We start from the raw sequence: 25626 nt of genomic DNA, 5'->3' as shown, positions 1-25626 counted from the left end.
ACTTCTTTCCCTCAGCAGTACGTTGATGGGATTGGCCGTGTTGCTGCGTGTGGTGGTCCACTTTCGTTTGGGTGAATAATTGTGAGCCTCCATCCTGCCTTTTTTTTTTTTTTAATTAAAAAAATTGTTTTTGACATTTATTTATTTTTGAGAGAGCATGAGCAAGGAGGGAGGGGCAGAGAGAGAGGGAGACACAGAATGGGAAGCAGGCTCCAGGCTCTGAGCTGTCAGCACATGGGACCTGACATGGGGCTCGAACCCACGAACTGTCAGGTGCTTAACCGACTGAGCCACCCAGGCGCCCCTTCCATCCCACCTTTGGTGGCTGTTGGGTAGTTTCCGGTTGGGGCTCTATTCAGCAGCACTGCCATGAGCCATCTCTTGGATCTTTCCTGCTGTATCTGTGCATGCCTGTTTGGAGGGCACACAAGCAGAAGGGGACGTGCAGGTTGTGGGGCACATACTTTGCTTTACTATATGATCCCAGAGTGGGGACACCAGTGGCCTGGACCATCCCCCTCCCCCAGCAGTGTTGGGAGCAGCTTCGTTACCCTGAGTCCTCGGCAGCAGTGGTGATGGGGTGCGGCAGAAGGGAGTGGTCTTAAAGGACAGTGTGAAGAGCATGGGAGCACTGGGGAGGGACCACAGTGGGGTGGTGGGAAGGGGACCCAAGTCATTTATTCTGATGACTCATGAAGACCCAGGCCTACAAGCTGCTTCTTCTTAAGAAGCCACCTTCCAAGGCCTCAAACACGGGGCCTCCCTCTACCCAGGAGCTATTTTCTTGAAAATGCAGAACCTGGGGGAAAAAGGAAAACTCCAGTTCCATTCAGCCACCCACAGCAGGAACTAGCCATCCCCTTCTCAGTGCCTCAGTTTCCACACCTCCTGGGTGCCCTGAAGAGGGTTTCATGAAGGAGATTGGACTGGGCACTGGGATCCACAGGTGCTGTCATGGGCTCAGGATTGGGCATAGAGGGGCAGCATCAAGACCAAGGCTGAGCCCGGGGGGTGCTGTTGTGGGTCAGATGGCAGGTGCTGTCATGGGCTCAGGGTACCAGAAGCATCATTCCAGGGAGGTGCCTAGCAGCAGCCTCCGTTGTGGTCCCAGCGGGACCTTGCCATGACCGCACTATCTCCTTCTCAGGATCCTGCCGCTGCCTTAGCTGGGTGAGCCCCAAACCCTGGGGCAGAGACCCCGGCCCTGCTACCGTGAATAAACGAACCGTGAGTTCTAGAATTCTCACACAGTAGAGATGCTCTGCCCCACCCTGCCCCCACGTCCTATTATGAGGGCCAGTGTAGGTCAGGCACCTGCTAGCCATGGCATGTGGGCCAGGAGATCTTCAGAGCCTCACATCTCCATTTTCTTCTGCCAAACTTGGAAATTCCCTCTTTTCAGAAGGTAGGGCTTTTGGGACATGGGAGAGGGGCAGGGGAGGGGGTGTCTTTGCCTGGGTTCTGTCCTCCTTTCTGAATTGGCCCATATCCTGATGGGCACATCCTCACCAGACTGCACAGTGTACCAACTTAGGGGCCCAGATAGTGTCGAAGCACTTCCAGTTGGCAAGGGGGACCATGAACACGAGGGAAGAGTCTTGTTAGAAATTGGGGAACAAGCTAACAGACGGGGATCAGATGAGCTTGTTTGGGAGGTGCAATCTAGGAGAACCAGGACTTAGGATGACAATGTGTGAGGTATGAGTGACTGTTCACCCTCTGTAAGGTCTCAACACCCTGTGAGGTGGCCTTTACCAGTGTCTCCATTTCACAACGGGAAACCAAGGCCCAGGGGACTTAGGTGGCTTGTGGAGCCAGGGTTCAATACTGGTTTTCAGTAGACTCTAGCCACTGAGTGTTCCCTGTGTGTGTGATGGTGTCTATGGCGAGGTTGATCCCCGACACCTCACACCCCCAAACAATCCATCATGGCTCCCCTCTGACTGAACCGCTGTCCTTGGTGCTGGCACCTGATGCTGGCATCTCCAGGCTGAATCCTGCAAATCCTTTGTAAGGAGGTGGGAGTCTGTGTTTTGGATGTGAGCTCTGAGGAGTGTTGTTCCCCGAGCCCGGGGAACACACTGAGGGTGTGGAGTGTAGCGGCGAAGCCCAGCCCCGCCCCCTAGGACTGTCACTTTTTAGGTGGTGAGGCTCATTCTGCAGGACCCTGGCTCCACGGGGCCCTCAGCTTTGTGAGAAAGGAGAGGGCAAGCCTCTGGAACTCCTCTTCCCTCCCAAAGTGGAACAGCCCCCATCGGGGCAGGCTGTAATCCGAATCACAAGGTAGCCACGGACCTACCACAGCATGTGAGAAGAGCTGGAAATGCGGCTCCCCCTTGGGGGGAAATGGAAAATAGGACAGCAAGCCATTGGATAGGGACATGGGCAAGAATGGAGCCTTGAGAAAGCAAGGCAGGACAAAACTCAGTGGAGATGTGGGGGCCCTTGGGGAAGACCCTGGCTGAGGGTAAAGGTATTTAGCCGCGGAAGTCTGTGGCAAGGGAGCTGACCATCTACACCTGATGGTACCAGAAGCCCTGGGACATAGCAGAATGAGCCAAAACATCAATGGTGTGTGTGGAGGGGTTTCTGTGAGGCAGGGCACACCAGATGTTTCCACTAATGTGTCGGGGTCATCATAGGCTATTAACCTTGTCTGTTTATCAGTGGACCGCTCCACCACCGTTGTGGACCCTCCCTAGGCAAGGACAGGCCTTGGTTACTGCTGCTGAGTCCCTGATGCTCTGCTTGGCATTGCACACTGAGCTGCTGAGGGAAACAGACTTTCTGGAATCATGCCAGCTTCTGACGTCGTAAACACATGTCTAGCTTTGCCTCCATGAGGATCTGTGACTGCATGTTAGCAGCTTGTTGGCCAGTCCAACCTTGACAGCAAGCTACATACAAAAAACCCTTTTTATTTGTCTTTAATCTTGGTCTCCAACCTTTGCTGCAGAATCTCTCCCTCTCCTGTCCTCGATGTTCAGTTATTAAATACCAGTCCGAGATGGTCCAGTTCAAGATCTCAGTCTTAAACCAGTTCAGTGCAGCTCCTTCTTCTCCCACTCCTGCTGTTGGGGGTGGGGCGGGGCAAGGAGGGGGTTGACAAGCATCTCTACTCACTTTCTCATATGGTCACAGAGAGCACACCTCGGGGAGGTGACCTGCGAAGGCAGGCGCTGGAGTTGTACCAGGCGACATCACTGTCCATTGCTTTCTGACCACAGCCGTAAGCCGTCCTGCTCACTTGTGCCCCATCACTTATCCCTTGACTGGCAACTCGCTCCTCGGATGAGTCTCCTGCTTCACTCCCCTAGCCATCTGCTTGTGTAAACGAGTGGGCAGAGAGAAACCCTGGGGGTGGTGGCCGTCCAGTTCCCCTTGCGTGGGGGACTGCTTTAACATGTGGGGCATCTGTTGCCTCTAGGCCTTTGTCATTTGCAGGGCTGTATGCGAAGCCCTTCCCCACGTGTGTGGTGGCCAGAATGTGGCTCTCTCTTCCTCGATAGTCTGCTGCCGTGTGCAGTGGTCTTGAGAGTCTGCACAGGCCTGGCATGGCCCCCTTTCTACTTTTTCCTTAGAGCCCTGGTTCCAGGCCTGTGGTCACACCAACATCGCCTGCAAGATGGTGAAGGGGAAGCTGGTAGAGGTAGGCAAGTGGCCATGGCAGGTGAGCATCCTGTTTCTGGGCGCGTACATCTGCAGCGGCTCCCTCATCCACCATCAGTGGGTCCTCACGGCCGCACACTGCCTAGAGAGGTCAGTCGGGGTGGCCAGCCGTTCCCGGGGGCTTTGCTTTCTGGCGTGGGGGGTGGTGCCCAGTAGATCTGGGGATCTGGGAGTAGGGGCCTGGCTGGGTTACCCTGTGCTCAGTCTGTGTGTCTGCAACCACGTATGGCCTCACTGCTGGCAATCTGCCTCCTACCTATGGCCCTGTAGATCCAAGGACCCCAAAAAGTACTCCGTGAGGGTGGGAGTCCAGCAGGTCTCAGGAAACGGCACTTGGCTCCTGCTCACTCGCATCGTGATCCACGAGGATTTCCACAACCTCCTATCCCAGGACATTGCCCTCCTGAAGCTGAGGGACCCCATCTCCTGGTCCCCCCTCATCCAGCCTGTCTGCCTACCCAACACCAAATTCAAGCTCTCGCTCGGGACCATGTGCTGGGTGATCGGGTGGGGACATAAAAATGAACAAGGTGAGTAAAGGCAGGCAGAGGTCCCAAGACTGCAGCCTGTTCGGAACACAGCTCTGACGTGGGCTCGTTTGTTCATTCCCTTCTTCACTCGTTCAGTCCCTCAGCGAACATTCCCGAGCACTTAAGCACGCTACACACTATCCTGACCTTTGCTGATAGGAAGAGATCCATAGTGCTCTAGTGTAAAGGACGCACATGGGCTATGTGGGCCTCATTTCCCAGAGTTAAATCCAGTGCCAACCCCTCACCTTGCAGCATGGCAGGGAAATTAATCCTGGGCCACTAATGGGATTCCCTGTCTACAAGTGGCACATGGGCCATGATCTCAGGAAGTATTGAGGCACTGGACAGCCATCATACATACTTGTTACCTCAAGGCACCAATAATTCCTGGTTGGTGCCACCCTAGAGTCCTAGAATCGAGGAGTGTTTGTGGGATCCTGCCCTCCAGGGGATGGCACATTTTGGGCTCCTGGGTCTTGACACCTTGGCAGGTAGCCGTGGAGCAGGGTTTCACCCTTGTTGAAGCCTGAACTATTGCAGTAGTCTCTCCTGGTCCTCATTCAGGGCTTAGATGCTGCTCTGAGCCCCCTGGGAGGCTTTTGCTTGGTCTTTCTAAGGAGTTTGAGTGTTTCAAAAGTCAGACTGTGGGATGGGGCCTTTATAAATTACCATCCCGGGACAGTAGCCCTGTCTCACAACCCTAGTGAATGTGGACAACTTCAAGACGGAGATGTGTCAAATAGTTGAAGGGATGATGAGGCAGGATCTCTCTGTCTCTCTCTGTCTCTCTCTCTGTCTCTTCAGAAACCTCAAGTACCCCCTACCGTCTTCAGGAGGTGGCTGTCAGGATCATTAGCAACAGTATCTGCCGTCAGCAGTACCAGTTTCTCTTCTTGAAGAAAGAGAAGAAGTTCATTGGGAAGGACATGCTGTGTGCCTCCTCAGAATTGGGCATGGACTCTTGTCAGGTGCGGGGTGTGTGGCCCACGGGAGGGAGGGGACTTTCAGGGATCGCGTCTGCCTTCTCACACGGCACTGGGTGACCTGAGGAAGATCTCCTTTCCTTGGCCTTCAGTTTCCAAGTCTGTAAAATAGGGTGAAAAAACTCTTTGTGCCTGTCCACAATAATGGTAATAATGGCAATGCTTTTCAGGTCTCTTGGACATTTCTGAACATCAGTCACATGCCCAGATGTGGGCCCGGTGCTGGCAGAACTGGTTTTCATAAATGGCATCGTTCCGTAAGCGTGTGTCTGTCTCTCGCATCTTCGGTTCAACATTGTTTTTGAGATTTATCCCTATTGAAAAGTGCAGCTCTCATTCATTAATTGACATCTCGAGCTAGGATATTCTCTTGTGACCGTGGCACAATTTCTACACTCTATTGTTTATAGCATTGAGGTGGTTTTCAGGGATTTTTTCATATCACAAACCGCTGCTCTGAATATTCTTACACACATCTCCCTACTTACGTGTTCCAGAATTTCTCGACAGGATGTGTCCTGCAGGGAACTGGGGGGGTCATAGGCTGTGCATGCCTTCATCTTTAATAGTTTTTGCTGGGGCGCTGGAGGGCTCAGTTGGTGGAGCATCTGACTCTTGATTCGGCTCAGATCATGATCTCATGGTTCATGAGTTCGATCCCCACATCAGGCTCTGCGCTGACAACATGGAGCCTGCTTGGGATTCTCTCTCTCTCTCTCTCTCTCTCTCTCTCTCTGTGCCCATTCCCTGCTGTCTCTCTCTCAATAGAAAAAAAATATTAAGGGGCGCCTGAGTGGCTCAGTCGGCTGAGCGTCTGACTTCGGCTCAGTCATGATCTCGCGGCTTGTGGGTTCGAGCCCTGCGTCGGGCTCTGTGCTGACAACTCAGAGCCTGGAGCCTGCTTTGGATTCTGTGTCTCCCTCTCTCTCTGCCCCTAACCTACTTGCATTCTGTCCCTGTCTCTCTCAAAAAAATAAATCAAACATTAAAAAAATTAAAATTGTTATTGCCAATTGTTTTCCAAAGGGATCGTGTTAATCCATATTCTTACATCAGTGTTTGAGAATTCTGTTCCATATTGTTGGCAACATTTTTGGTATTGTCAGACTATAAAACGTTTTCCATCCTGTTAGATGAGAAACAGAGCAATAGTATCCCGTTGTGGTTGCAGCGTGTGTCCCCAGTGACCAGTGCAGCTATGCGTCGCTTCCTGTGTGCATTCTCCATTCGTGATTCTTCTTCTATGAATCACTTACTCAGCTGTTCTGCACATTTTCTATTGTTTGCCTTTTTCTTTTTATTATATTTTATATTTTGGATCTTGGTTCTGTGTTCCTTGTGTATATGGCCGATATCTTGTCCCGGTTTTTAAATTTATCTTTTCATTATGTTTACACTGTCCTTTGCTGAGCAGCAGTTTAGATTTTATTGAAGTCAAGACCAGATGGACTTAATATACAGAAAAAAAAATATATATGGAACATTCCATCAAAAAACAAAAGACGGCAGCATGCACTTCCTTTTCACGTGCACATACAACATTCTCCAGGAGAGCTTGATCACATGTTAGGCCACAAAGCAAGTTTCAGTGAATTCAAGAAGACTGAAACCCTATCAAGCATCTTTTCTGACCACAACAGTATGAAACTAGAGATCAGTGACAAGAAACAAAACAAAACCAGAACTGGAGAAAACAGAAACGCGGAGGCTAAACAACACGCCGCCAAATAAATAACAGGTCAATGAAGAAATCAAAGAGGAAATTAAAAAATACCTCGAGACAAATGAAAATGGAAATACAATGGTTCAAAATCTTTGAGATGCAGCAAAAGCAGTTTTTTAAAAATTTATTAAGTGTTTAATTTTAATTCCAGTATGGTTAACATACAGTGTTATATTAGTTTCAGGTGTACAATATAGTGATTCAACCATTTCATACATCATGACTCAGTGCTCATTATGATAAGTGTACTCTTAATCCCCTTTATCTGTTCCACCCACCCCCCACCCACCTCCCCTCTGACATGTTTTATTTTAAATGAATACCCTCAGTTAAAGTTACCGCTTTTTTCCAACAAGAACATTTTTTCTACTTGAAGCATATTTCAGAATATATGGTTCTAAAAGATAAATATAAAACATTCCACCCAACAAAAATAGAATACACATTTTCCTCAAGTACACATAGAAGAATCCTCTGGTTAAATCCCACAAAAAGAGACATAATAAATATTACAAATTTAAGAAGACTGAAGTCATACCAAGGATAGTTTCCAACCACAGTGGTATAAAACTAAAGATCAACAACGGTAAAACGAAGCTGGAAAATCTACAATGTGTATATTAAATATTTAATATGTAAATATTAACACACTACTGCACAAGCAATGGGCCAAATAAGAAATAAAATGGCAAATTAAAATATGTCTCAAAAGAAAGGAAAATACAATATTTCAAAACCTATGGGATGCAGCAAAAGCAGATGTTAGAGTAAAATTTATGCTATAAATGCTCGTATAAAGAGGAAAAGTTCAAATAAACAACATTACACCACAAGGAACCAGAAAAAGAAGAAACAGCTGAGATTTAGTAGAGGAAGGAGATACCAAAAAAATCAGAAATAAATAGAGACCAGAATAAACAATAACATAACACTGAAAGTAATGAGCAGTTTTTCCAAAAAAAAATAAAATTGGCAATGCTTTAAAAAGCAGTTCTAAGAGGCAAGTTTATAGTAATGCAGGCCTACATCAAGAAACAAAATCTGAGACGATCTAACTTTACACCTGAAGGAACGAGAATAAGAACAAAGGAAGGAATAAGAACAAAGTAGAAGGAAATAATAAATATTGGAGTGATATAAATAAAATAGAGACTGAAGAAACAATAGAAAAGATCAATGAAACTAAGAGCTGGCTCTTTGAAAATGTAAAATTGATAAACTTTAGCTAGACTTATCAAGGAAATGAGAGAAGACTCAAATAAAATCAGAAATGAAAGAGAAGTTCAACCAACACCACAGAAATACAAAGAAAATGGGTAAATTCCTAGAAACATACAATCTTCCAAGAATGAGTCAGGAAGAAAAAAAAAATTGGAACAGGCTGATTACTAGTAGTGAAAGTGAATCAGTAATCAAAAAACTCCCAACAAACAAAAGTCCAGAACCAGATGGCTTCACAGATGAATTCTATCAAACATTTAAAGAAGAGTTAATACCTATCTTTCTTAAAGTATTCCAAAAAATTGAGGAGGAAAGAACGGTTCCAAATTTATTCTACAAGGCCAGCACTACCCTGATACTAAAACCAGACAAAGACACTATAAAAAAAAGAAAATTACAGACCAATAGCCCTGATGAAAATAGAAGCAAAAATCCTCAACAAAATCTTAGCAAACTGAATTCAATAATACAGGAAAAGGATCATTCACCTGATCAAGTGGATTTGTTCCAGGGATGCAAACATGTTCAGTATCTGCGAATCAATCAACATGATATACCACATTAATGAATGAAGGATAAAAATCATATGATCATCTCAACAGATGTAGAAAAAGCATTTGACAAAATTCAACATCCATTCATGGTAAAAACTCTTAGCAAAGTGTGTATAGAGGGAAGATACCTTAACATAATAGAGACCATATATGACAAACCCACAGCACATCATACTCAGTGGTGAGAAGCAGAAAGCTTTTCCTCTAAGGTCAGGAATGACAAGGATGTTCACTTGCCAATTTTATTTATTTATTTTTTATTTTTAAAAATTTCACCTGGTTTTTACTTTATCTTGCTGCTTTTATGCAACAGAGTACTGAAGATTAGCCACAGCAATCAGACAAACAAAAGAAATAAAAGGCATCCAAATTAGTAAGGAAAAAGTAAAACTGTCACTATATGCAGATGATATGATACTACATATAGAAACTCCTAACGACTCCATCAAAAAACTGTTAGAGCTAATAAAGAAATTCCGTAAAGTTACAGGATACAAAATATAAAGAAATATGTTCCATTTCTACACACTAAAAATGAAGTAGCAGAAGGAAATTAAGAGAACAGCTCCATTTATCATTGCATCAAAAAGAATAAAATACCTAGGAATAGATTTAACCAAAGGTAAAAGACTTGTACTCTGAAAACTATAAGACACTGATGAAAGAAACTGAAAATAACACAGATAAATGGAAAGATATACCATGCTCATGGACTGGGAGAATTAATCATTAAAATGTCCATACTATCCAAAGCAATCTACAGATCTGATGCAATCCCTATCAAAATACCAATAGTAATTTTTGCAGAATTAGAATAAAAAATACTAAAATTTGTATAAAACCACAAAAGATCCAGAATGGACAAAGCAGTCTTGAGAAAGAAGACAAAACTGGAGGTATCACAATCCCAGATTTCAGGCTATACTACAAAGGTAGATTAATCAAAAGAATATGGTACTGAAACAAAAATAGATACAAATCAATAGTTAATCAAAGGAGGCAAGAATATACCATGGGGAAGACTGTCCCTTCAATAAATAATGTTGGGAAAACCAAACAGCTACATGCAAAAGAATGAAACTTGACCACTTTCTTACAACATACACAAAAATGAGCCCCAAATGGATTAAAGATCTAAAGGTAAGACCCCAAGCCATAAAACTCCTAAAAGAAAACATAGGCAGTAAACTCTTGCACATCAGTCTTAGCAGTTTGTTGTTGAATCTGCCCCCTCATGCTAAGCCAACAAAAGCAAAACAAAATTAAGGCAATTGGGACTACATCAAACTAAAAAAGCTTCTCACAGCAAAGGAAAACATCAACAAAATGATAAGGCAACCTACTGAATGTGAGAAGGTATTTGCAAATGATATTTTTGAGAAAGGGTTGGTATCCAAAATATGTAAAGAACTCATACAACTCAACACCAAAAACCAAAACCAAAAACCCACCCAAAAAAACCCTCCAAAAAACTCAGTCTGATTTAAAAAATGAGCAGAAGACCTGAATAGACATTTTTTTCCAAAGAAGACATACAGATGGCTAACAGACACATGAAAAGATGCTCAACATCACTCATCATCAGGGAAATACAAGTCAAAACCACGATGAGATACCGCCTCACACGTGTCAGAATGGCTAAAATCAACAACATAAGAAACAACAGGTGTCGGCAAGGATGTGGAGAAAGCGGAACCCTCTTGCACCATTGGTGGGAATGCAAACTGGTGCAGCCACTGTGGAAATAAGTATGGAGTTTCCTCAAGAAGTTAAAAATAGAACTGCTCTATGATTCATTAATTCTCCTGCTGGGCATTTATCTGAAGATAGTGAAAACACTAATTTGAAAAGACATATGCCTCCCTATGTTTATTGCAGCATTATTTACAATAGCCAAGATATGGAAGCAGCCCAAGTGTCCATCCATAGATGAATAGATAAAGAAGACATCCAGTGTAGTTTTGGACTTTTTAATTTTCTTTTAAAGCTTATTTTGAGAGAAAGAGAGCACGTGTGAGTGGGGGAGGGGCAGAGAGAGAAGGAGAGAGAGAATCCCAAGCTGGCTCTGCACTGTCAGCATGGAGCCCTATGCCGGGCTCGAACTCACAGACCTTGAGACCATGACCTGAGCCAAAATCCAGAGCCTCACATTTAACTGACGGAGCCACCCAGGCGCCCCTTACTTTTTTCTTTTCTAATGAAAGCATTTAAGGCTACACATTCCCCTCTTAGTAAATGCTTTAGCCTAATGCCACATATTTTAATATGTAGCATTTTTACTGTTATCCGGCTCTAAATATTTTCTATAATTCCCATTCTTATTTCATTTTGACCCACGACTTATTTAGAAGTGTGTTTTTTTGATTTTCAAATACATGTGTACTTATTTGTTTTGTTAATGATTTCCAACCCAATTTCTGTGTGGTCATAAAATAGGCTTTATGGCGATACCAGTTATATGGAATATGTTGTAACTTGCCTGGCAGCCTGGTATGCAGTTAAGTTTTAAACATTTATTTCATTATTATCTATTTCTATTAATTTTTCTTCTGCTTCCCTTGGGCTTGATTTGGTTTTCTTTTTCTGTCTTCTTGGACAAAAGGATTTACCCTTTCTAGTTTTGCATTTGAAGTATTTAAAACCATAAAATCATCTTTTTAAAAAAATTTTACTTGAGAGAGAGAGAGAGAGAGAGAGGGAGAGAGAGAGAAAGGGACAGAGAGGGAGAGAGAGAATCCCAAGTAGGCTCCACACTGCCTGTGCAGAGCCTGGCACGGGACTTGATCTTATGATCATGACCTGAGCCGAAATCGAGAGTTGGACGCTTAACTGAGCCACCCAGGTGCCCAAAACTTATCTTTTAATTAAACGTTGGTTTCATCTCTTAAATTCTGTACTGTTGTGATTCAATTATCACTACCTTATTTAAGAATATATACATATAGTGTGATTTGAAAGGAAATGGATGCATTGCCTTTAAAAAGTAGTACATAAATGCAAAATTTAGAAAATGAGACTCTCCTATAATCAAACTCTCCAGAAATTTCCACTCTAAGTTATTTAGCTTCTATCCTTAACATTTCTTTTCTATACATATATGAAACCCTAAATAAGTTTTAGGGTTGTTTTCTAGTTTTTATTTATTTCTAACTTTTTTAATATTTATTTTTGAGAGAGACAGAGACAGAGAGCAAGCAGGGGAGGGGCAAAGACACACACACACACACACACACACACATGCACAGAATCTGAAGTAGGCTCCAGGCTCTGAGCTGTAAGCACAGAGGCCAACACTGGACTCAAACCCACAAACCGTGAGATCATGACCCGAATGAAGCTGGACGCTTAGCCAACTGAGCCACCCAGACGCCCCTCTAGTTTTTATTTTTAATGAAAGATTGTATTATAATTTTATTCAACTTTTTTACTTTCACTTGAAATAGATCTTGGACTGTCTTGGACTATCTATATAAATGCCTTCCATTCTCGCTGAATACTGAATAGTAATTCTTTCATATTGCTGTGTCTTGATCTATTTAACCATTCTACTGATAGACATCTGAACTCATTTCAATATTTTTCTGCCATGCTAGAGTAAAAATCTTTGTTCATAGATCTTTGCACATTTGTTCAAGTATTTCTCTAAAATAAATTTTTAGAAGTGTAATTACAAGAGCAGTTGTATGCACATTTAACATTTTAAGAGATACAGACAAATTAGCCTCCTCAAATATTTTGACCCATTTACACTAATACCAACAGTATATGAGTGCCCTTTTCTCTACGTCATCATCAGCATTAGGCATTATTTTTATTTTAACTTTTGTTCCTCTGGGAGACTAAAACTTTTATTTTTGCTTTAATTTCCATGAAATCGAGCAATTTTGTAAATTGCCGGTGCAACAGGTTATTAAATAGGAAGTTTCAGTGAAGTCATCAAAATACAGTATGTATCAGGGTTCAAAGATAGTTGTGTGACATTCCACTATGTGTACATACCAAAGGGTCAAGAGAGTAGTGGGAGGTGATTTTATGAGGAGGATTTCTCTGGAAAGAGCTGCTCCTGTGTGCTCACCCTTCTTCCTTTAAGGGATGGGGGTGGGGTGTCAGATCTCTTGGGAGGGGTTTCAACAAGATCACTCAGGGAGTGTGATATGTGCCCACTCAGGGGCGGAGTCAGCTGTCAATCTGCTCAAGACCCAGAGAGCAGGAAGTACCTGGGGGATAAGCTGGTTTTCTTGCTTCCCCACCCTCCAGCTTTAACTTTGGCAGGTTCAGGAAACAGGTTAGCAAGATGGGGTTGGAGCCGTTGCTGAAGGGAAGGAACAGGAAGGGAGGGGGGGAGAGGGGAGCGGATCTGGCTTCCTCCTTCCCAGGCGTCCAAAAGCCTTAGACAGTAGTGGGGAAAAGTTCTTACTTTAAATCAAGTCTGGCGTTGTAATTATTGTGTGGGAACGCATATTCTGATTTCTGAACTGAGATATGTTTATGTGACAGTGTCCTCATAGCGCCTATGATTACATTAATCACAGGGAGCAAAACCTTCTGGTTCTGCCCAAGTGTTTACCCAGGGTCAGAGAAAGAACTCACCTTCTAAATCAATTGTAAAATGACAAAGAGAGTCTAGATAAAGATGCTTGCTGTGTTCGGTGTACCATTTACACTTTTCCCTGCCATTGGCTCATGATTTTCTATTAAACTACTTTTGTTTTTATTGATTTGTAAACACTCTGGATATTATATGCTGTAGTAATTATCAGGAAGGAGCATCATGTCTTTTCAACTTAATTTAAAATGGTGTATATATATATGTGTGTATCTATACACACACACACACACATACATACATACATATACACATACACGTATGGGGAAAGATTATAAAACAAATATGGTACAACATGAACAATTAGTAAATCTGGGTAAAAATATTATACTTGCAACTTCTCTGTGAGTCTCAAATTATTTCAAAATAAAAAAGTTATTAAAAACTTTGGGAACTGGAAATTTTAACCATTTATAACATGGTTCACAATATTTTGCCCTATTTGTCCATCATTTGCCTTTTTTCAGTGTGGATTTTTTTTTCCATAGAGTCATTTAAAATTTTGTCATTATTTCCCTTGATGATAGTGATTTTTGTGCTAGGCCTAGAAGTACCTTTCCCACCCTAAGATAAATTATTCACTCATACGTGTTCTCAATTCTTTAAATATTTTAATTTTGTTTCATCTGGAAGGTCGAGAGAAGGCATCCATTTTATTTTTCTCTAAACATAGCCAGTTATGTAAATTATCTTTTATTGAATGCTTTTAATGTGTTTTGGGGCAATGAATAGAAATGCCCCCTTTAGGGGAGGCCGGCAGGCTCAGAAGAGTGTGTGACTATTTTTTTTATTTTTTAATTTTTAATGCGTATTTATTTTTGAGAGAGAAAGGGAGACAGAGCGTGAACGGGGGACAGAGCGTGAGCAGGGAGGGGCAGAGAGAGAGGGAGACACAGAATCTGTGTCAGCACAGAGCCTAAGAGCCCGATGTGGGTCTCGAACTCACAAACCATGAGATCGTGACCTGAGCCGAAGTCAGATGCTCAACCGACTGAGCCACCCAGGTGCCCCGAGCATCCACCTCTTGATTTCAGCTCAGGGTCGTGGGATTGAGCCCTGTATCCGGCCCTGAACTGAGCCCTGAGTGTAGAGCCTGCCTGGAATTCTCTTTCTCCCTCTGCCCTTCTCCCTGGCTCACACTTGCTCTCTCTCTCTAGAATATAAAACAAAGTTCCTTTTTTAAAAAAAGCACAGTGTCTCCTGGAAGACAGACTAATTGTTCTGAAATATAGTTCTTACACTGTAGTAGACAAGAAAAATAAGAAGTACACATGTTGAAAAGAAGGAGGTAAATTGATTACTGTTTATAGATGATGGTCTCTGGACCTACAAAATTAAAGAGAATCAACTAGATCCAGAAAGGATGATTGTTACAAGGTAAATACACACACACACACATACACACACACACACACTATATATATATATATATATATATATATATATACACACACACACATTTGTAAATATATATATTTACCTTGTATATATATACATGTATTTGTATATACATATACATATATATTGTGTATATATATATTACCTTATAATATATTTACCTTGTGTACATATATACATATATATGTATAGTATGTGTATACATAAATATATAGAAATATAATGTATATATATAAATATGTGTATATAAATGTATATATATTTAAGCAGAAAATATAATGAAAGAAAACATATTGCTCACAGCAGAGATACAAAACACATAAGCATATACTTAAGCAGCATCAGGCAGTAACTATATGCAGAAAGCTGTAAACCCCTCGCTCTAGACAGAAAGAAATAGAACAAAATAGTCTATTTCCCCTAAGTTAATCTATTAATTTCCACCAACATTGCCACGTGATTTTCTTTTTGACATTATTCTAAAATTGTTCAGTTGGAATGAACGTGGGAGAACAGCCAGGCAAATTGTTTGAAAGGAGGATAATGAAGGAGGACTTGCCTTACCACATACGAAAGAAAAACAAGAATTCAAAAGCTACAATAATTTAAGAGTGGTGTTGGCAAAGGAATGAGACTGCAAGAGGCAGAAACAGACCAAAACAAGATGGGAATGTAGGATATAATAAAGGGGGCATTTCTTTTCTCTCTCTCTTTTTTTTTTTAAGGTTTTATTTTTTTTTATTATTTTTTTATTATTTTTTTTAACATTTATTTATTTTTGAGACAGAGAGAGACAGAGCATGAACGGGGGAGGGTCAGAGAGAGGGAGACACAGAATCTGAAACAGGCTCCAGGCTCTGAGCTGTCGGCACAGAGCCTGACGCGGGGCTCGAGCTCACGGAGTGCGAGATCATGACCTGAGGTGAAGTCGGCCGCCCAACCGACTGAGCCACCCAGGCGCCCCTAAGGTTTTATTTTTAAGTGGTCTCTATACTCACTGTGGGGCTCCGACTCACAACCCTGAGATCAAGAGTCGCACACTCTTGGGGCACCTGGGTGGCTCAGTCAGTTAAGCATCCGACTTCGGCTCAGGTCATGATCTCACGGTTTGTGAGTTCAAGCCCGCATCAGGCGCTCGGGCTCTGTGCTGACACAGATTCTGTGTCTCCCTCTCTCTCTGCCCCTCCCCCGTTCATGCTCCATCCCTCTCTCTCTCTTCAAAAATAAATCAACATTAAAAAAAATAAAAATAAAATAGAGTTGGATGCTCAACCGACTGAGCCACCCAGGCATCCCATATGCCATTTTGTTTTAAGTTTGTTTCTTGTTCAACAGCATAAACCTGGATGCTGTTTTTGTTGGTACCTCTGGGAGAATATCCTTTAATCCATCTACCAAAAAGAATGTTGCGTTTTGTTCCCCCACCTTGCATTTTGGGTTGATTTTGTTTTCCACTCCACCTTTCTGCTGTTGGTTTGCAATTTGTCATGTCTCAATTTCAGTCTGCTACCGGTCACCTTGCATTTTCCATGCTCATGTTTAACATTTAATATTAATATATGAACACCCAGAGTTCATTGGCATCTTCAGCTTCCTCCTCAGCAGGATGAGACCTTCCTTTCATTTTCACTTTCTTCACTTCCATCCCCAGACTCATCCTCTTGTTGAAAAGGGTGAGCTGAACTCTTCTGTTCTACCTAAGAGTTTTTAGTTGACTCTCTGGGGCTTTCCAGGCCTACACTCCTATGAGCTGCCATTAGCAATGATTTTGCCTCTTTTATTTCCACGATATTTACTTTTTTCATTGCCTTAGGCACTTCTTCTCTGAACGACCTGGAATGGAGCTGTGTTTTTTCTTGTTGCCGACCTTCTTGGACGTGCTTCTCACACTTGATCATGAAGCGTGGTGCTCATCTGGCATATCGTCTTTCAGGGAGAGAGCCACTCCTTCCTGTTCCGCTATGGCATTTTTACTTCAGGAATGAATGCCCTGCTTCCTAAAATGTGTTTTCTGTAGCTGTCAGGATGACTCCATGCTCTGATGGGATGTGCTGAGTCAGCTCCATGAACAGATTCCCTCAGGTCTGTGTCCCCTGCGTGCAGGATCGCCCTCCCCCGCTCATGGTGTACTTTTTTTTCCTTCATAGGTCGGATTCAGATTTATAATGTCTTGTTTTAGAACGTGTTTCATTTGTTCCTTCATCCAACAGACACCCCGTGCTGGGCCCCGGGCCAGGCACAGGACAGTGTGGGTGCAGGGCCCGGGAAGGGTACTGACCTGGGAAGGGAGTGTCCCGTGGGGCACCATCCACACAGCACGACCCACACGGCCTTTGTGTTTTGTCTTCTTCCTCCAGTGAGGCTGGGCTCCTTTTAAAGGCGTGTCGAGAAAGGCACCCCCTGTATCAAGGCATAGAATCAAGACTACGCTTCCCTTGAAAAATATTAGTCCATGTTCTGGAACATTTGAAAAACATAAATTACCTGCTCCTTGAATGCCGGGGAGAAGTTACCCAGGAAACCACGTGGGCCTGTTTTCCTTTGAGGGGTAGTTTCTGGACAGTATTTCAAGTTGTTTTGCCCATGGTTATTGGACTTACATGATTTGCATTTTCTTAGAAATTACTCATTTCATCCAGAATTTAAATACGTAAAGAGGAAGTTACATTCTTCAGATTCTGAGGGAGTGTATTTTCCCTGGATGCAGTTCTAGCCTCTTTTCTACTCATGCCACAAAGCATTTGCATCTCCTTCTCTTTCTGTTTTTCTTGGAAAGATTTACAAGGTGCTAATCAATTTTGTTGTTTAAAAAAATTTTTTTTAGTGTTTATTTTTTGAGAGAGAGTCAGAGCGTGGGCAGGGGAGGGGCAGAGAGAGAGGGAGACACGGAATCTGAAGCAGGCTCCAGACTCTGAGCTGTCAGCACAGAGCCCGACGCGGGGCTCAAACTCACAGACCACGAGATCATGACCTGAGCCGAAGTCAGACGCTCAACCGACTGAGCCACCCGCCCTCCCCCTATTTTGTTGTTTTTGAAGAACGACCTCTTGATTTAACTTCTCAAGGCTCTGATTTTCTGCTTTCTAATGCATGGATGTTCTCCTTTTTGTCTTTATTAATTCCTTTTCAAGTGTCTTGAGCTGAATGTGCAGGGATACATAATTGATGATAATAATGAATAACTTAGCTTCATTCTTTCTTGTTCGGTAAAAATATTTAGACTGGGACTCTTCCGTGTGCAGTTCAGGCCCCTATCCCCCGGACTTTGCCACACGTGGTATTCTTTTTGCCCTACACAACAATCGTGGGTTTTAATTCTGTTTTTACTTGAACGTTTTTGAAAATTAACTTTTCCTTTGATGGGGTAGTTCCCATTTTGTTATGGGCTCTGGTTTTATTTCATTGTGGTAAGAGAATGTCCATTTTTGAGAATTCTCTCTCTCTCCACTATTCTGAGTTCTCTTTTTCTCTGAGCTCCCAGAGTCCAGTAAATCTCTCTCGGGGAACGGCCCTCATGTTATCATTAGCTTGATTATCAGTGTCTTGATTTTCCCCTTCATCTTTCATATTCTTGCCCTGCAAAGGCACCTACTCAAATCTCTTTCTTACAGCTCTTTAAAGATGTCTGTATCTCTGGAAAATGCATAGTGTTGCTGAATGTGTATTTTAACTTGCATAAATGATATTGTGCTACATACCCCCTCCTGCATTTGTTTGCTGAGGAGTCTCAATTTGTTAGAGAATCCACATGAAATGGTTTTATTTTTTCAAGTCACTCCCCTCCACATGTCCTATGTCAAAGCTTCTTCCCTCCCCCAAACATCATTTGGGGCAGAGTATACAGTTTTCAGTCACTTTTAGTTACTATACACCCTGTCTGATTACAAGTCTCGATTTAAAAATCAATTTGATTTAAACCTTGCCAAGTTCGACCACATCTCCCTCCTCCAGTGCTCCTGGGGGATGAGGGGTTCCCTGCCTTGCCAAACTGTCAGGGAGCTGGCAACTGGAGTGGACACTCTTGTGTCTCCCTCAACTCTTTTTCTACCTCAGCTTTTTTTTTCAACTCTTTTTTTTTAAGTTTATTTATTTTGAGAGAGAGAGAGAGAGAGCATGAGAGGGCATGTGCACAAGCCGGGCAGGAGAAAGGGAGTGAGAGAATCCCAAGCAGGCTCCACACCAGCGCCGTGGAGCCTGACGTGGGGCTCAATCTCACAAACCATGAAATCATGACCTGAGCCGAAACCAAGAGTCAGACGCTCAACTGACTGAGCCACCCAGGTGCCCCATTTTCCCCCAATTCTATATGCATGATCACTGCTTCTCCATCCCCTCACTTTCAATCTGCATGCATCTTTCAATCTGAAATGAGTCTCTTGTAGGCAGTATACAGATGGCTCTTGTTTTTTTGTCTGTTCCATCACTGAATGTGACAGAGCATTTAGTCCATTTACATTCTAAGTAATTAGTGGTAGCTATGTATGTGTTGCCATTTCGTTAACTTGTTTTATGGTTTTTGTAGTTCTCTGATTTTTTTCTTACTCTCTTCTCTCACAGTTTGCGGGCTTTTAGATATGCTTGGCTTCCTTTCTTTTTGTTTTTTGCATATCTATGACCAGTTTTTGATGTGTGTTTGCCATTAGAGTTGTATGTAACATCTTCTGCATATAGCAGTCTATATGAAGTTGATGGTTACCTAAGTTTGAACCCATTCTTTCTTCTTCTCCCCGCTACCACCCCACATTTTAGGTAGATGGTGTCATACTTTACATCCTTTTATTTTGTGAGTCCCTTGACTGATTTTTATAGATATAGATTTTACTGGTTTTGTGGTTCCTACTTTTCTTACTCCCGCTTATGGTCTTTCCTTTCCACTTAAAGCATCCCCTTTAACATTTTGTATAGGGCTGGCTTGGTGGTCCACCCCCATCAACCTTCAGTTTGTTCTCTGTATTTAAGAGTCTCTGATGGTTTGCCTCCCTCTCTGTTGGTAACTATTTTTTTCTTTCCCTTCCCCCATGGTCTTCTGTTAAGTTTCTCAACTTCCACATGTGAGTGAAATCATATGATATTTGTCTTTCTCTGACTGACTTATTTCACTTAGCATAACACCCTCCAGTTCTATTCATGATGTTGCAAATGGCAAGATTTAATTCTTTTTCATTGCCTAGTGGTAGTCCATTGTATGTATATACCACATCTTCTCCTTTTTTTTTTTAATGTTTACTTATTTTTGAGAGGTATAGAGACAGTGCACGAGCAGGGAACGGGCAGAGAGAGAGGGAGACACAGAATCCGGAGGAGGCTCCAGGCTTCGAGCTGTCAGCACAGAGCCTGACATGGGGCTTGAACTCATGATCCACGTGATCATGACCTGAGACGAAGTTGGATGCTCAACTGACTGAGCCACCCAGGGGCCCCTATACCACATCATTCATTAGTTGATGGACATTTGGGCTCTTTCCATAATTTGGCTATTGTTGATAGCGCTGCTATAAACATTGGGGTGCATGTTCCCCTATGAATCAGCATTCCTGTATCCTTTGGATAGATTCCTAGTGGTGCTATCGTTGGGTTGTAGGGTAATTCTATTTTTAATTTTTTGAGGAACCTCCACACTGTTTTCCAGAGTGACTGCACTAGTTTGCATGCCCACCAACAATGCAAGAGGGTTCCATTTTCTCCACATCCTGATCACCATCTGTTGTTTCCTGAGTCGTTAACTTTAGCCACTCTGACTGGTGTGGGGTGGTATCTCAATGTGGTTTTGATTTGTATTTCCCTGATGATGAGTGATGTTGAGCATCTTTTCATGTGTCTGTTGGCCACTTGTATTTTTCTCTCTCCTGTTCAGCTTGATTGCTTTCCATAATTCTGTACTCTAGGTCACTGATCCATTCTTCTGCTTCCTCTAGTCTACTATTAATTCCCTCTAATGTATTTTTAATTTCATTTATTTGAGTTTTTTATCTCTGATGGATTCTTTTTTGTTTTCTGTCTCTTTGTTGAGGGGGTCACTGGGGTCCTCCAATCTTTTGTCAAGTCCAATGAGTATCTTTATGACCATTACTTTGAATTCTCTATCAGACATATTATCTCTATTTTGTGTAGCTCCCTTCCTGTGATTTTGTCCTCCTGTTCTTTCACTTGGGACATATTCCTCTGTTTCCTCATTTTGTCTGACTCTGTCTGTTTCTTTGTGTTAGGAAAGTCAGCTGTGTCTCCTGTTCTTGAAAGTAGCAAACTTATGAAGAAGAGGTCCTGTTGTGCCCTGCACTGCAATATCCCCTGTTCACCAGAACCTGGCACTTCAGGGGTGTCCCCTATGTGTGTTGTGTGCACCCGACTGTTGTGGCTGAGCCATGTTTGCCTTCAGTCTAGTCACCTGCAATGGCCCTCTTTGCCTGTTGTGGGTAGGGTTTGGTCTCTGTGTTGTTAGTGGGTCAGTCTGGGGCTGCCTTCAGCTTGAGTTGAGTCAGTCCAGGCGTTTGCAAGAACTGTGGTAGCACTGAATCGCTGGGTATTTCCCCTGTGTCATCCCCTGAAAACTTTCATCAGTGGGTGGAGCCTGCAGTGAGATCAGATGTCTGCCCTCAGTCCACTGCTGGGGCCACTGATGGACTGGTATGTGTGGTTATCTTCCCCTCTCCCTGGGGCAGGAGTCACCTTGGAGTGGTACTGGCACCCTGCTAGGGTGTGGCACTGCTTTGGATGGTCTCCTGCCAAGGGCGTGTTGGAGGGAGTGTGTCTATAGGAGAATGTGGTGTGGGGTGCCCAATGCCGGCAAGGCCTGTGTTCGTCACTGCAGGAGGATGAGCTGTGGCTGCCTGGGAAAACTGCTGAGGCCAGCTGGGATAGAGGGGGCATGTCCATAGGAGAATGCAGGGGTGAGGTGCGCTGTTTGCAAACTAGGTGGAGAGTGTTCTCAATGAGCTGGTTCCCGCAGGTGTCCATATATCTAGGCTGGGGGGTAGGAGAGGCAGGCGGCACCTGCCAGCCCTTTTGTTCCTGGAGAAGTCTCCCAAAGATCCCTGCCCCTCCAGCACACACTCTGAGATTAGTAAGTACGTCTCCTTTTCATATACCCTAGGTGTTTTTTAAGCTGCTCCTTCTCTGCTGTATCTCCCTGGCTGTTTGTTATGCCATCTCTTTAAGAGCAAAGACTCAGTTTCCTATTACTCTCTGGCTCTCCCAGAGCTGAGCCACTGATTTTTAAAGTTCTATTAAGCTCTACTGCTTGTAAGAACCAACAAAGTTAGGCCCCTCTAGTTTTCAAAGCCAAATGTATGAGGATGATTCATTTTCCCGGTGGGGATCCCCTGTGCCTGGGGTGCCTGGTGTGGGGTCTGCTCCTCTCCCTGCCCTGCACCTGGGGCATCCCTTCCTCCCATAGACAGTATTGCAGGTCAGTTTGGCTCCTGATTGGCTGTCCACCCTTCCTACCCTCTTCAAGGTGACCTTTTCTCTGCATTTAGCTGTGGTGAGTCTGTTCTGCCAGGCTTTGGGTCATTTTCTGGTTTATTTACTCTGATGTGGGTGTTCTCTAGGTGTATCCGTGGGACGAGGTGAGCCCAGGATCCTCCTACTCCCATCACCTTCCCCAGAAATCTCCCAAGTCTCTTTCTCTGCTTGTTACTGTTCAGGGTGTCCTTACATATACTAAATATTGACCTCTAGTTGGTTTTAGACCGAATAAATGCCCTATCTTAATTCATCATCTATCTTCAATGAGATATGGTGTCCTTCACTGAACAGTCATAAATTTGATGTACTTAAGCCCAACACATCTCCCTTCTTCAAGTTTGTAGGTTTTGAGTCTTATGTAATTTTTTAAAAATGTTTATTTTTGAGAGAGAGAGAGAGAGGGAGAGAATGAGTGGGGGAGGGGCAGAGAGAGAGGGAGACACGGAATCCGAAGCAGCTCCAGGCTCTGAGCTGTCGGCACAGAGCCCGACGTGGGGCTCGAACTCACGGACCGTGAGATCATGACCTGAGCCGAAGTCAGACGCTTAACCGACTGAGCCCCCCAGGCGCCCCGAGTTTTGTTTTAAAACATATGCTTCGGGGTGCCGGGTGGCTCGGTCGGTTAAGCGTCCGACTTTGGCTCAGGTCATGATCTCACGGTCCGTGAGTTCGAGCCCCACGTCGGGCTCTGTGCCGACAGCTCAGAGCCTGGAGCCTGCTTCGGATTCCTTGTCTCCCTCTCTCCCTGCCCCTCCCCCACTCATGCTCTGTCTCTTTCACTCTCAAAAATGAATAAATGTTAAAAAAATTTAAAAAAACCCATATGCTTCATCTTAAGTCAAAGTCATGATCCTACATGTTTTTAACGAGCTTTACCTTTTTAACTTTTCACATTGAGGGTTTTAATTCCTCTGAGGTTTTGTTATGGCAGGCAGGACCCAAGTTCATTTTTCTTCATCAGTTTCCCCACCATTACAAGAGACCACTTTTCTCAGAACTTTCTGGAACATGTGCCACATCTCCTCACATGCAGACATCAGGCTGGCTCTCCATTGCATGATTGGTCAATTTTCCTATTTTTATGCCAGTGCCACAGTTTCTGTAATCACAGCTTTGAAATATATGTAACTCTCTGCTAGGTCAAATCTACCACCAGCCGGACTTTCCAATTTGCTCTTTTTTCTCAGACCTGTCATGGAATTCATGGCCCAGTGTCCTTCCATATCAACTTTAGAATGCTTTGCACAAGGAGGGGGCTGGTTTGCATTTCAAACCGCTCACTCTGCAAGCAGGAGTATAGGAAAGAAGGTGGTCAAGGGCAACACCTTGGAGGCCTCCCATGAGTTAAGGGAGGACAGAGGTAGAGGACCCGGGGGTTCTGGTCAGAGAGGTCGCAGGAGAAGGGAGGGAGAGGCCAGTGTGGTCCTGAGCCGGGGCCCCGGTGCCGAGCTTTTGTGCCACAGAGCAGGCTCATAGCCATGTGACCAGGGACAGCACTTGCCTAACACAGCTCATGCTAAGCCTGTGGCCCAGGAAGGTGTGAATTTCGGCAGGGCCTGCAGCGAGGCTCTCCCCTCCTGCCGCTTCCCTCACGTCTCCCCCCTCCCCTCCACAGGCTAACTCTGGCAGCCCCCTCGTGTGTCAGGTGAACAACTCCTGGATCCAGGTGGGGGTGGTGAGCTGGAGCTTTCTCTGCAACCGGCGACGCTTCCCAAGCATCTATACCAGCACCCCCCACTTCACCTACTGGATCCAGAAGCAGATCAGTGACATGAGGTTCATCAGCAGGGCCAGCGCTGCCTTCCTGAGCCCGGTCACTGGCCACATCCTGCTGGTGTCCTTGGGCTCCATGTGGCTCCTGTGAGCGGTGTTTCCAGGGCAGGCCCGCCCGGAGGCCACTTCTTCCTCCCTCCGTCTGCCCTCAGGAGAAGTGGAGACCCAGGGGACACGTGACATCAGGGCAGAGCACCCTTGGGGGAGGGTCCAAGAGCTGCTGTGTTCAGAGTTGTTCAATGAAGATGCTCTTGAGTTTTGCGCCACAGAAATCATCATCTTTCTTCTTGACTGTGGCCAGAACCCTCCGGAGCCTCTGCAGCCCCGGGGGGCCTGTCTGTCCTCTCAAGGGGAGCCTTTCCTGAGGGGCTTACTTGTGCTTTGTGCTGGCCATGTTTCCCCCCTCGGGGCTGCGCTGTCCCCTTCTGCCAACTTTGGGGTGGGACTCTGTGACCCCTAAGCCCTGCTTAATCCTGTCGCCACCTCAGCAACTCCCCGGGTCCCCATGGCCCTCCCTGGGGCCTCTGACGAGAGTTTCCCTCGGGCTTTCCTAAGAGAATTTGGCCTCTTCCCAAGAAACTCACAATGACCAGATCTGCATTTATGGACTTTGTTCCAGAACCTGTGAGCCTCTCCCAACCCTTCAGATCCCCCTAAGGGTCTACAGAAGCTGACAGGTTCCTCCTCCCTCCCTGGCAGAGGTGGATGGTGACGGGGGGAGGGGGGTTGGGTGGGGGGTAAGGCAGAGTACTTGCTGGGATGAATCGTGTGAGGTGACTGCGCCCTGAGCTCCCAAGCCGCCTCAGTGACCTCCATCAACGCCCCAGGGAGCCAGAGCCCTGCCTCCGTGCGGAGGTAGGCGTGGGGTCAGCTCAGACCCGGTGGGCCTCAGGTTCAGAGCCCTTGCCCTTTGGGCTCCAAAAGCGTAGCGGGTGTGATTTGCTGTCTTCGCAGAGATTGGGGCACTGAACGGGCAGCCTGAGTGTCACCCAAGACAGCGGGTCCTGGCAAAAGTTAGAATGTCCTGACTTGCTTTCACTGTCACCTAGAATTTCCCAACAGTTTTAAGCCCCCCATAGGATTTCATCACGACACTTTTTAATTGTGTTATCTGTCTGTGTCACAGAGCCATCAAAATGTTCCCCAGGGGCGCCTGGGTGGCTTGGTCGGTTGGGCGTCCGACTTCGGCTCAGGTCATGATCTCACGGTCCAGTGAGTTCGATCCCCGCGTCGGGCTCTGTGCTGACAGCTCAGAGCCTGGAGCCTGTTTCAGATTCTGTGTCTCCCTCTCTCTCTGCCCCTCCCTTGTTCATGCTCTGTCTCTCTCTGTCTCAAAAATAAATAAACGTTAAAAAAAAAATTAAAAAAAAAAATGTTCCCCAAATTCCAACCCACCTTCAAGTGGCTTTCTGCTCCCAGAGGCTCTGCTGGTTACCATCACTCTTCCTCTGAGGAGAAACCTCACCTACCTCCTTAGCCGTCTTTCCGAAGTGGATGGATCTATAAGAGAAGAGCATTTGCTGAATGGTCGGGGGGGGGGGGGTCGCTGCTTAAAATTTTAATCTTCAAAAAATCATTCCTGAAAACCTTTCCATCTGATCAATTGCAGTGCCCCGGGGGCAAAGCCCTACAGTAGTCAGCAGGCTAAGGGGCAGGCGGGCCACTTGAAGACCCTGGAGGCCAGCCCCAGGGGCCGGGTCTC

The 25626-nt window shown here is 44.7% G+C and overlaps 1 protein-coding gene across 1 annotated transcript; it reads left to right on the top strand.

Moving 5' to 3' along the window:
* Positions 1 to 1250: 1250 nt before the first annotated feature.
* Positions 1251 to 24184, top strand: LOC102952945 (putative serine protease 46). Its single transcript, XM_007088423.2, has 5 exons — positions 1251 to 1405; positions 3582 to 3759; positions 3940 to 4199; positions 5007 to 5170; positions 23767 to 24184. The coding sequence occupies exons 1-5, from the start codon at positions 1324 to 1326 to the stop codon at positions 24013 to 24015; spliced, it is 933 nt and encodes a 310-aa protein (XP_007088485.1). The 5' UTR covers positions 1251 to 1323; the 3' UTR covers positions 24016 to 24184.
* Positions 24185 to 25626: the final 1442 nt, after the last annotated feature.

Source organism: Panthera tigris, chromosome A2 (genome assembly GCF_018350195.1).
Source record: "Panthera tigris isolate Pti1 chromosome A2, P.tigris_Pti1_mat1.1, whole genome shotgun sequence".
NCBI lineage: Eukaryota > Metazoa > Chordata > Mammalia > Carnivora > Felidae > Panthera > Panthera tigris.
This window is presented reverse-complemented; position numbering and strand designations above follow the sequence as displayed.